Source organism: Wolffia australiana, chromosome 6, assembly GCF_029677425.1.
Source record: "Wolffia australiana isolate 7733 chromosome 6, ASM2967742v1".
NCBI lineage: Eukaryota > Viridiplantae > Streptophyta > Magnoliopsida > Alismatales > Araceae > Wolffia > Wolffia australiana.
Window position 1 is genome coordinate 9,887,769 of NC_135840.1, and position 13,792 is coordinate 9,901,560.

The window sequence follows — 13,792 nt, forward strand, 5'->3', positions numbered from 1 at the left end:
TTACGAACTTTTGGATATCTGTGTTATCCTTACTTACGGCCATACTCCATAAATAAGCTTGACTCCAGATCAGAAAAATGCATGTTTATGGGCTACAATTACTTACATGTGGGATACATATGCTTCTATCTGGAATCAGGTAAATTTTTTATATCTACAGATGTGATATTTTATGAAAATGATTTTCCATTCCAGTGTAGTATACAAACTAATAAGCAAGGTATACTTGGAGCATATCCAGTTACGCATCATCATCCAAACCATGGAGGTTGACCTCCAAACCCAGGATAGACCATCTAAAAAATCATCTACAGAATCTGAAGCTCCAGAATCCTCAGATGTCTTAGATGATTCCAAAAGTAACACATTGCCTGGAACTCCAGTTACTATGAGACTTAAGTCGGATAATTTGTTAGATAGATTTTCTGATATCATAAACACCCTAGACCAAACACCTGGAGTCATTATGAAGACTAAAACACTTCGCAATGTCTATCAGACATATGATTCTACTCCCAAAAATCCTCAATCTTTAAATGCTTTCTCAATCAAACATCCTCTTCCAAGGTGCTTTACTTCTCATCTTGTTGAAACAATAGAACCTACTTCATTTACAAATGCATCTAAGAACTTACATTAGATGCAAGCTATGAATGTGGAATACCAGACATTGGTATCCAATAACACATGTACATTAGTACCTCGAAATACTAATTTTCATGTCATTGGATGTAGATGGGCGTATAAATTTAAGTATAAACCTGCAGGCAAAAAAGATAAGTAGAAAGCCATATTGGTTGCAAAGGGATACCACCAACAAGAGGGATTTGATTTTCATGAAACTTTTAGCCCAGTTCTTAAGCACACAACTATCCGATTACTACTTTCATTAGCTATTAGCACTGGGTGGAATATCGATCAATTGGATGCTTCTAACACATTTTTACATGGTGATCTGCATGAAACAATATAAATGGAGCAGTCCCAGAGATTTAAATGTAAAATACATCAAAATTATATCTGTCATTTACGAAAATCATTATATGGACTCAAAAAATCTCCCAGAGCATAGTTTACCAAACTGGTTGAATGTCTTTCAGAACTCGGATTTCTCGCTTCCAAGACTGACACTTCTTTATTTATTAAATTACAAATGAATCCCATTTTTATCTTAATATATGTCGATGATATTTTGATCATTTATCCTGATATCTCTGAAATAACTAAACTTGTGCCTCACTTGAACTCACATTTTGCTACTAAGGACTTAGGATCGGCACATTTCTTTCGTGGAATTGAATTAATTTAACATGAACAAGGATATTTTTTATCTCAATCAAAGTACATAGCATCTATTTTACATCAATCAAACATGGAAAATTGCAATTCTTCTCCTACTCCATGTGCCATTTCTCCCATTTTAAATAATGAGCAATCATCCAGCAATGTTGTACTATATCAACAACTAGTTGGTTCACTCCACTTTGATTCTAACTAGACCTGACATCGCATTTGTGGTAAATAAGGCATGTCAAAAGATGCATTTACCATCAAATAGTGATTGGAAAGCTCTGAAATATCTCCTACGATATCTTAAAGGAAGTATTCTGTGTGGATTATCGATTCATCGTAATTCATACTTCACGTTCAATTCTTTTAGTGATGCAGACTAGGCTGGTGACAGCACTGATTGGTGCTCTACGGTAGCTTTCTTACTCTACATTGGTAAAAATCTTGTATCCTGGACTTATAGGAAACAGGCAACAGTTGCTCGTTCCAGTACAGAAGCTGAATACAAAGCCTTGTCAAATTGCACCTTAGAAGTTCTCTGTGTACAGTCTCTTCTTGAAGAAATTCACCAATCCCCAACAGATCCTCCCATATTATGGTGCGGTAATATCGGAGCCAAGTACCTTGCTGCCAATCCAGTCTTCCATGCACACACAAAACATATAAAGCTGAATTTTCATTTCGTACAAGAGTAAGTCACCAACAGAAATTTACAAATCAAGTTTGTTAGAAGCGATGAACAACTTACATATGCTCTCATGAAGCCCCTAGCCATGACCTGATTTCTGCAGTTAAGAAGCAAGCTCAGCGTCTTCGATTCTCCGCGGCTGAACTTGAAGGGGGGTGATAATGGAGTTTCACAACTCTTGACACATCAGCCTCCAGACCTACATCATGTTGATGAATAGGACTTAACACAAAGAATAGACAAGTAAAAATAAGCCCTGTACCTTATATCTGTTATGGAGAATTAGTGGTTAGGATTAAAAATAAGTTCAAATGTATATGGCCAGGATTAAACATAGACAGGATTCATTATAGCGTTAGGATTAAAGATAGATAAACATTAAATCCAACGGTCATAGTTTGTTCTAATATAGCCGTTGTACTTTGCTACAATGGCTATGATTAAAACAGAGTAACTATCTATGTAATGGCTATTACCTAATATGATAAATACAAACCAACTGTTGAAGCATTGCTTGATGGATTAATACCATATTTGGCCAAGGCCATCAACTACTTCTTGTCTCCTCCCTTCTCCTTATCTTCTAACTTCTTCTCATTTCTGAGCAAGATCTCAAGTTCGCACAGAAGCAAGTGAGAGAGCGAGAGCGAGGAAGAGAGGAAGCAAGCGAGAGAAAGATTATGAGGGAGGGAGAGAATGGACAAGAGACAGAGAGAGCGAGCTAGCATGAGAGGTTTTTTCCCATCAAACTGTTCGATTTTGTTCGAACTGTTAGAACAAATGTGTGATCGAATATAAACGAACAAACTAAATTGTTCAAATTATTTGTTCGAACTCAATCTTACTTTTTGTGCGATCGAAAGATTGAATTGTTTGGTCGAATCTTCAATTGATCATTCAAATTCGGATCACGATTCGAATGATCCGATCCAATGCGAACTTCGATTCCAAATTCCACAAGATGTTATTTTTATAAGGCAATCCTTAAATGAGCATACTACGTGGTATGAAAAAGAATGGGTGAATGCATCTCCATCATTATGTTTATATTTTCGTTAATTTTGCTTCAAACATATGCAAAATATATTTGGTGGTACTCACACACCCTTATGACTCTTTAAAAAATAAATTAAAAGGGTTTTGTATCTTTGAATGGGGACTCTCTGTTCATAACATACTCCAACACTTAAGAGAACTTGAGTACATGATGAATAACTTTCCTAAGCCCTTCTACCTATAATGTAACTCATAAAGAGAATTGTGATTTTTTAACTGAAGCTTAGGCAATAGATACTCTTTAATTGTTTATTGGTTATCTCTATTTAAATAAATGTCAGACTAATAATGTGAAAAACCTACTTGCAAGCATGCCAAAGAAAATGAAACAGCCCCAATTTCTAAGATAATTTTCAAATATACAAATCTTATTCGATAATACAATAATACTTAAATATAGGAAATCATGCATCACAGGATATATGATTTTTATGGAAGTTCGATATGGCCCTATCAATGATAATGCTACAAATAACATTAATATACGGCTGGTATGAATTTAAAACATCAAACTCTCAAAATGATGGTACGACATAACGAGAGAATCGGAGACAATGGAGGACGTACGAGCATATGATGAGCGGAATAATTTCACGAGAACATTAAGGGAAGAGCGCCACTCGCTTTGAAAAAGTAGGAACTAGTTTGTCTTGGCTTTGGATATTGATCCTAGACTTGAAGAAATTATTCTGTGCAACATCATGACTTGCCTTGCGGTCCCTTGAAATGTTATTTGGATGGCTAAACGCTTCCAAAGAAGCGGTCACGGAGATTAAAAATTGTATTCCCAGTGCGGAATAAATTTAATCTATAGGTGACATTGGTTGAACTTGCAAGACAACGTCGGTTAAAAACTATCATCGGGAGGACATAGTAACGTTTGCATATTTTAAAAAATCTTTCATGTTCTGGAGTTTTCTAACCTCATATTTCGAACTGTCAAATCAGGTTAGACTTCTAAAATATAGTGCGCTCATTAAAATCGAACCTCATGACATTTGTTCGTTACATCACGTCAGACGATTATAAAATATGAGACGTTAGTCTCTCCTTTTGTTTGAATAAAATTTACCACTGTATAGCACAATAATCTGGAAAAAATGAAAACCTAGCGAAGCCATGTTGCATAGTATAATTGGGCAGGAATCTTCCTCGTTTAATCAATGTCCACTCTTCTTCTTCACCTACACCATGACATAAACGTAACTCAACAAAATGATATTTCCTAATTTGGCCTTGCGCACGTCCACGTTAATTGTTTACTCACAACATAGTTATCCGCTTTTTAATCAAATAAGTTACAGAAACATACAGCTAAACCGTGTCACACGGGTGAGAGAAATAAATAGAGCTTAATCGTGTCTCACATCGGGTTTAGGTGGGACATCTTCATAGTTCAGTGAGTGGCATATACAAATAAATTATTCTCGACATTGCTTTCATATTTTATCTAAATAAGCTATAGAATAATAGCTAAAATGTGTCACACGGGTGAGAAAAAGAAATAGAGCTAAAATGTGTCCCACATCGGTATCCAAATCTTATAATGGCTTTCAGGGATAGATAATCATCAACAACGTTTTTAGCATTTTTTTAGAAAAAATCAGAGCTACATCCACAATCACCCGAAAAAAAGAAACGTTGTTTGCGTCATACCTTGCTACTTGTGGCTTGGTAGGACGTCTTGACAGTTTGGTCGGTATCATGTCACCTAGACTATTCAGCTTCGATAATAGAAATTCAAGTCAATGGGAAGTATCATTTGTTATTCAGCTGCTTAATGATAAAAAAGTAAAGTAGCCACGCGGACAATCTTATATTCACGCTGACTCTGTTAACAGAATAATTTTTTGTGAACGATGTTTTCGACAGTTGGTTAGAATAAATGATAGCGTCATAGGGCCGGGAAAGAAAGCTAAAGCTATGATGTGTGACACACTATGTCCGGGTAAGGCCGCTACTGTTAAGGATGGAGTCCCAAACTCGGATCTCGGCGGTGGTTCAAGTTAGGATTTAATCAAGATTAGATAGTAAAATCCATTATTGATATACTCGCTAGAGACTTAGTTTACAGGGTTCAATATAAGTTTCAACATAGTTAGGATTCAACATAGTCAGGACACACTGTAGACGGTCAGGATTCAACCTTAAGGGATTATAACGGTCAGGATCATATCGTGAGATGACCGCTATAATCGAAGGGTCCACAGCAACGATCGACGGCTACGATCGGTGCACCCTTCTAGTTATAACGATCGAGATTGAATCTAAGTGAACGTTATATGCGAGGTGCACCGATACCGAATCAACGGTCACGATCGGTGCACCCAACCCATTATAACGGACTAGATTACATCTGGTATTTCAAACTCATATATCCATTGGAATGCGTTACAACGGATATATGTCTAAACAAATGGCAACTACTATATTTAGTCTATAACATGATTATAAATACACACAAATTGTAATCAACATTCACGGAGAAATACAACTAATTCAAGAGTACTCTCTGGGCCTCTCTCTTCTTCTTCTTCTTCTCTCCTCTCTTCTTCATTATCCCTTCTTCTTGCAACCCCAAGAATCAGTTTTCTCAACAGCTACTTCCTTGTTCAGTCAATGTCATGTAGCTTATGTTATTGAGTTATGTAACATCATGGAAAATTGATACGTCGGAAGCATTTAACTCAATAAGCACAAAAATAATAAGAATCCAGATTGCGTAATTCGCGAGGATAACACCGAAAAGGTCAACCGGGTTTAATCGTTCTTTTTTATTATTATTTGTGGGCGCGTATCTGCTGATATCGTCATAAAGCCGCAATAATTTCGGTGGGCGCGGCTCAGCAGTGCCCACTTCGTGTTGGCATCGGCGGGGCCCATTCTCGCCGCCAATCCGCGCAGTCGGCGCGGCGCACACTCTCCTCCACTATCTCATGTAACCTACGCAAAAAATTGCATTCCATGGAATAAGGGGCCTCGACATTTCGTTGACAATAACCCCTTTCTCAGATATTACGCGGGCTTCTCGACTTTGCCAGGTAGCGTTGACTTGACCAGCGCCGAGGACTTGGTTAGAGCTCATCATGGTCGTGGGTTGGATACCACCAAACATCATTGAAGACTATCGTAAACTGTACACAAAAACGACTGAGTCTTGCCTCTCACCTATATCAACCTAGATAGGTAGACATTATTTAAGATAGTTTACTAGATTAGAGTGAATGAAATTTAAGGAACCCGTCCTCCTCTAAGGTCATGCCTTCGACACTTAAACTAACAGTATGATGAAAGATATACGGATAAACAGCGATGATTAAACGATAGGCATGTGGATATAAAATTTACAAGAGCTGAATAAAAATCTGTACGAGCATCAACGAAGATAAGCTTAAGAAATCAGACATTACGTGCCTGGATCCCCATCTTAATTCCAAGTTCCAAACTCTAACCTTATCATCAGGATGCTCTCCCCGATCCTCCACCATAGAGATTTAACTTGCCCTGTTTCACCGTTCCGGAACCTATTTCATTCATACTTTTAATCAAGCTCATATGAAATGAACTAATAGAAAATAAAAAAAAATACATTTTTACAATAGTTACAGGTATACAATGAATATTATTGTAAATATACTCTTGCAAATATTGGTATACGATTATGGTAATCTTTACCCGTTTCTGTCATCATTCTCCATATGCGAAACCGTACCAGATAAGGACCTGGATATTAGATACTAATGACGGCACCAATACCCATTATTTGGGAAATATTTATCCTCTACAACAACTACACGGAAATGATGAACCCACTCAAATAGCGTCTTGTTACGCTTCAAAAATAGCTTGGATTTTATTCCCATTCTAATTCTTTGGTTGGAACTGATAACTTTAGTTATAATTTTAATTCTTTGGAACGAAATGATAACAAACTTACATCCACACAGCATACCGATCTACGCTGACGAAGGCTCAGTTTTATTGTCTGAGGTGTACATTACTGATTTGAGAACGCAAACTTGAATTGTCTTTCGAAAGTTGTTTATAGAAATTTCGTACGAGTAGAAACTACGATACTCCTTCCTGAATGGTTATTCTAAAAGATCCAAGTTTTTAGAGCCAGTTTTCACGACCAAATTTTAATAATGGGACCTAAGTTCTTCTGTTTCTTTTTTCCTCATATCTCTTTCTCGTTGTTTTCGCTGGTCGTTTTTTTGCCATTCTCTGATTAGATGCCTTTTTATTTTGCGTCTGGTGAAGCAGATAAAGAAGTCGGGATATCACAGAGCAATGTGAAGTGTTGCAAATTATTTTGGTGATGTTCGTCACGGATCACCAGGCCTCGTATAGCTGCACAGTGATAGTTAAAAAGGTTATTTTTCACAGAAGGGGGAGGCAGATGATAACGCAGTTTGTAACCTCCGATCATATCTGCACCAGGTATCAAAAATTGGATAGCGAAACTGTAGCTTGTTAGCACCATTATCAGTTTGTGATATCTGCTTCTAGTTGTGGCATGGTTTCACCTATGGATAATGCTGATGGATTATACTATCGAATACCATTCGCGGATACCACTAGTTATATTAAATAATGGTTGAGACGTTGATGCAAATGAAGATTTGTTGTTATCTTCCACTGGCGGCTCTCAAATTAGCTTAAGTTTGCATCCCTTTATTGTGACTGACCATGTAACATCCAATTGATATATATATCTATATATATTAATAAATTGACAGATCTTTATATCTTTGGATTTATGCATAGACCTATATCTCTTTACGCAAAATATATTAATCAAATTACGTGTTTATATTTTTTGGGTATCTATAAAATCTACAGTTACCTAGTTATCAGACTAATCAAATACCCACTGTTGATCCATTATCATACTGTATATCTATAGATATATTTACATAGACTTTTATTCATAGTTTTCGGGAATGAAAATGAGGTAGTTATACTTAATATTTTTAATGTGTTAGCTGGTCGTCTTTTAATATTTGTTGAGCTAAAAGTTTTTATTGTACTATTTCCGTTTAGTGATCTTAAATCCAGTTTTGCTGTTTGCATAGTACATTGTACTTCCCGAATTAAATATATCATTGAGGCTGATCACGCGTTCCTATTAAACAATTTATGAAAAAACTCAATTGTGTTCATTTTGCTCTATTAATATTATTGGCTTACGGTGGTCTACTTTTTATTCTATTTTTTTTTTATGCAAGTATGTTATTTTACTTAGGTACGCTCTTATTTGTCTGTTTCTATTTCTTTATTTTATTCAATACTTCATACTGTTATCATTTAATTTATTTTCGGTTTTAACGATGTTTGCTTATTTTTTATTTTACAAGTCGCCTTTGTCTTGGGAGTAATGGAAACTCTCACAAACCATTACTTGTGACTCAACGATTGGCCCATATTTCGAAGGAACTGGATATTAGTTATCCATTTTACTCGATCCTGATTACGGAGAGCTCATTAATTTATCGGCGGTCCAAATTCAAAGTTGAAGCGCTCAAAATGGACCAAGAAGTAGAAAGATAATCCGAAATATTTATGACCTACAAACCTTCAAGCATGTGATGTGAATATATAAGCATGATGAGTGTAATAATTAGGGAAGGACACGGTCTGACCGAAGTTTGGTCAGACGGGACCGAACCGGACCGTTGGTCAGCCGTTTTAGGGCTGACCGAACCTTTCGGTCTGGGTCCGGTTCGTAGGCCGAACCGGACCCAAGACCGTTTCTCTCTCACCTGCTCTTCTCTCTCTCCCCCTCTCTCCCTCTGTTCTGAAATGAAAATGAGTTATTTATATTTAATATTTTAATGTGTTACCGTGTTGTCTTTTAATATTTGTTGAGCGAAAGATTTTTATCGTACCATTTCCGTTTAGTGATCTTAAGTCCAGTTTTGCTGTTTGGAGAGTACACTGTACTTCCCCAATTAAATATATCATTGAGGCTGATCACGCATTCCTATTTAACAATTTATAAACAAAGTCAATTTTGTTCATTAGGCTCTATAATTATTATTGGCTTACGCTGGTCTACTTTTTTATTCTATTTGAATATTTTATAGATCTAATTTAGTTTTCATGCGAGTGTGCTATTTTACTTAGTTACGTTCCTATTTGTCTGTTTCTATTTCATTATTTTATTCAATACTTCATACTGTCATCATTTATTTTATTTTCGGATTTAACGATGTTTGTTTATTTTTATTTTACAAGTCGCCTTTGTTTTGGGAGTAATGGCAACTCAAACAAACCATTACTTGTGACTCAGCGATTCGCCCATATTTCGAAGGAAGTGGATATTAGTTATCCATTTTATTCTATCCTGATGACGCAGAGCTCATTAATTTATCGGCGGTCCAAATTCAAAAGTTGAAACGCTCAAAATGACACCAGGAAGAAGAAAGATAATCGTAATAATTGAGGACGTACAAACCTTCAAGCATGTGATGTGAACATAATAAGTATGACGAGTGTTATACTTTCACAAGAACATTGAGGAAGAGATCGACTCCATTTCTGAACGGAAAAGGAATAAGTTTCAGACTCCGTAGAAAATAATAACTGCCGTCTAAGAAATTAACCTAATCATAAATGCATCGATCCACAGTTCCGTATTACTTATATACGTCCACGTTTGTTAGCGCTGCCGATTGTCTGGGTTTGCTTCTTGATCCTAGACTTTAACGAACAATTGTATGTGACATCATGACTTGCCTCGCAGTCCCATGAAATCTTAGTTCGATGGCTAAAAACTTCCAGAGGAGTGCTCAAGGAGATTGTAATTGTTTCTCCAAGTGCGGAATAAATTTTAATGGGTTGGCCGTTGGCCTAATCACTAGGCTAACATCGGTTAAAAAATATCATCGTGCGGGTATAGTAACGTTTACATATTAAAATAATCTTTGATGATCTGGAGGTTTATAACCTCATAGCTCCAAGGGTCGAAGCAGGGCAGATTTAATATCGAGGCTCATGACCTCACATCACGCCAGACGGTAGTAAAATATGAGACGGCAGTATATTCTTTTGTTCTAATAAACTATACCGTTGTTCAGGCACACTCATTCTGAAAAAATGAATGTACTGCCGAGGTGTGGTACACACAGCAATTGGGTAGGAATCTTTTAAGTTCAATCGATGTCAACTCATAACTTTCACCTACATAATGACAAAAACTTAAGTCGACACAAGGATATTTCTTAATTTGGCCTTGCGCTCGTCAACGTATACAAATAAATTATTATCGACAGTGATTTCATTTTTATTCAATAAACTGAAGAATAATAGCTGAAATGTGTCACATGGGTAAGAAAAAGAAATAGAGCTAAAATGTGTCCCACATCGGGATTAGGTAGACGGTCACGTAGCTAATGACAATCAGCGGCATCAGTACCCAAATCTTATAATGGCTTATAATGGCTTTCAGGGATAGATAACCGTCAACAAGGTTTTCAGCGTTTTTTTAGAAATAAATCAGAGATACATGCACAAACGCCGGAAAAAAGGGAAACGTTGCTTGCGTCATACCTTGCTACTTGTGGCTTGGTAGGACGTCTTGACAGTTTAGCCAGTATCATGTGACCTAGAATATTCAGCTTCACCATGACACAAATTTAAAGGTAGCGGTCTGAAATTTGTTAAATTAAGCTTGAGGACGTCCAGATAGACATTTAAGTCAATAGCAAGTGTTATTTGGTATTCAGCTGCTTAATGCAATAAATTAAAGTAGCCACGCGGACAATCTTATGATCACGCTGACACACTATGTCATAGGGCCGGGAACGCTGACACGCGGACAATCTGTTAACAGAATAGTTTTTTTGTGAACGATGTTTTCGACAGTTGGTTAGAATAAATGATAGCGTCATAGGGCCGGGAAAGAAAGCTAAAGCTATGATCTGTGACACACTATGTCCGGGTAAGACCTCTACTTTCCAAATCAGTCAATGTCATGTAGCTTATGTTATTGAGTTATGTTACGTCATGGAAAATTGATACGTCGCAAGCATTTAACTCGATAAACAGAAAAATAATAAGAATCCGGATCCCGTAATTCTCGAGGATAACACCAAAAGGTCAACCGGGTTCATCCGTCTTTATTTATTATTATTTGCGGGCCCATATCTGCGGAAATCGGCAAAATGCCGCAATATTTTCGGTGGGAGCGGCTCAGCAGTGTCCACTTCGTGTTGGCATCGGCAGGGCCCATTCTCGCCGCCAATCCGCGCAGTCGGCGCGGCGCACACTCTCCTCCACTATCTCATGTATCCTACGCAAATTAAATGCTTTCGATCGAATATGGGACCTCAACATTTCAAGGAGAAAAAATAACCCGTTGATCAGATATAACGCGGGCTTCTCGCCTTTGCCAGGAAGCATTGACTTGACGAGTCTCGAGGATTTCTTCTATAAGTTGGGTACGCCGCGACGACCGGCAACATCCACAAGAGAACTGAACTGTACGCCTCCTGATGGGATCTTCTTCGTCAGCCATGTTCTTGGCACCATTTCTCCCGTTTATTTTCATGTTCGTCGCGGGGTTGAACTTCGCCGTGCGGCTCATCCTCGGCGGGAGAAGAAGAAAGTTGGACATTCAGGAGCATGGGCCGCGGGGTTACCCTCTGGTGGGGTGCTTGGTTTCCTTCAACAAGAACAAGCGCAGGCTTCTGGACTGGTACACGGAGCTGCTGGCCGAGTCCCCGAGCCAGACCATCGTCGTGGCGCGGCTCGGCGCGCGGCGCACGGTGGTGACGGGGAACCCGGAGAACGTGGAGCACATCTTGAAGACCAGGTTCGAGAATTACCCAAAGGGCAGGCCGTTCTCGGAGTTGCTCGGCGATCTGCTGGGGACCGGCATCTTCAACGCGGACGGCAAGTTGTGGCGCACGCAGCGCAAGCTGGTGAGCCACGAGTTCAGCGCGAGGATGGGCAAGGCCGCGGCGGAGACGGCGCTGGCAACCGCGGTGGGCGGGCGTCTAGTCCCCGCGCTGGCGGCGGCCGCGGACGGCAGCGCAGTCGTAGACCTTCAGGAGCTCCTTCGCTGGCTCGCCTTCGACACCATTTGCATGGTCTCCATGGGGATAGACCCCAGCTGCCTGGGCTCAGAGGGAGGCGATGCTTCGTGTTGGGGTAACGTTGAACATAAATTATTAATTGAAGTGGCTCTGTTACCTTTCCTATAGATATATATCTCTTGAATATCAGCTATAGCTTTAACCACTGTTGGTCTGCAGCCTTCCTTGGCTCCATTAAGCTCCTACGTATCTCTTGTTATCGGCTATATAACTTTAAGCGCAACTCGAAAGCGTGCCTTGACCCTAACTAATATTGCAGGGGTCGATCTGGCGGAGGCGTTCGACGCGGCGGCCGGGATCTGCGCCAGGCGCGGGACGGCGCCGGTGCAAGCCGTGTGGAAGACAAAGCGCGCCCTGGGGATCGGGTCCGAGAGGATACTAAGGGAGAAGCTGGCCGTCATCAACGATGCCGTAGGTAAGCTGATCAAACACAGGAAGACGGAGAAGAACGAGAAGCAAACCCAACAGACGGACTTCCTCTCGAGGTTGCTATCGGCGGGGCATAGTGACACGGCGGTGCGAGACATGGTGGTGAGCTTCATCATGGCGGGCCGCGACACCACGTCTTCCGCGCTGACGTGGTTCTTCTGGGTGCTGTCCCAGCACCCGGAAGCGGAGGCGAGGGCGGCGGACGAGGCGGCGACGGCCAAGGGAGAGTTGAGTTACGGAGCGCTGAAGGAGATGACTTGGCTAGAGGCTTGTCTGTGCGAGAGCATGAGGCTATATCCGCCGGTGGCGTGGGACTCGAAGCACGCGGCCGAGGATGACGTCCTGCCGGACGGGACGCGCGTGTTTAAGGGTGATAGGGTGACGTACTTCCCTTATGGAATGGGTAGGATGGAGAGGTTGTGGGGAAAAGACGCGGAGGAGTTCAGGCCCAGTCGTTGGCTGGACGCTGAGGAGATGGAGATGGTGAAGGTGTCGCCATTCAAGTACCCCGTCTTCCAAGCCGGGCCCAGGGTTTGCCTTGGTAAAGACATGGCCTTTGTGCAGATGAAGTACGTATCCGTTTCAGTGCTGAAGAAGTTCAGCCTCCGCCCCGTCAGCGCCGTTCGCCCCGTCTTTCTGCCTCTTCTCACATCTCACATGGCCGGCGGGCTCAATGTCTCGGTCACCGGGAGGAAACCGACGTCAGCGTCGATTTAGATTTGCAGGTATTACTAGCGACAGAGTCTGTTTGAATTCTGTCCACCAAAGTTCCAGTCTCAGTGGGTAAATCATGTCGTCCTTGAACTTCTCTACGTCATTATCTTTCTTTTTCTTCATGAAATTTGGATGATTATTTCGCGATGTGAATGTTCTCGCTCCTCTTATAATAATGTGCTGGCTTAAGTATGAAAGGTTGCCCCCTAAGGTTATTAAGTACTAAAGTGTAGAAAAGGTTTCAAATCAAAGGGGTACTATTACCCGTCAGTCCAATGTTCTCTAATTACTGTGAAATCGTTAAACAAATTCCAGTAATGTCCTTTTGAACCACTCGGTTGGACGGGTCCCCACAAAGCGCCTATTTTACGTCGCGTAAGTGTTCTATTGCTACCCATTGCACCACGCCGTCTTAGCCTTCCCCCACCACGATCTGTCGCACAACTGTAGCGTTCGTTTTTTACAAGCACCCCACCAGAGGGTAACCCCGCGGCCCATGCTCCTGAATGTCCAACTT

General features: G+C 40.2%; 1 protein-coding gene across 1 annotated transcript; it reads left to right on the top strand.

Annotated features, from left to right (window-relative positions):
• The first annotated feature begins 11,364 nt into the window (after window positions 1–11,364).
• LOC144704832 (cytochrome P450 94B3-like) lies at window positions 11,365–13,422 on the top strand. The gene is made up of 2 exons (XM_078577380.1): window positions 11,365–12,187; window positions 12,392–13,422. The coding sequence occupies exons 1-2, from the start codon at window positions 11,530–11,532 to the stop codon at window positions 13,276–13,278; spliced, it is 1,545 nt and encodes a 514-aa protein (XP_078433506.1). The 5' UTR covers window positions 11,365–11,529; the 3' UTR covers window positions 13,279–13,422.
• Window positions 13,423–13,792: the final 370 nt, after the last annotated feature.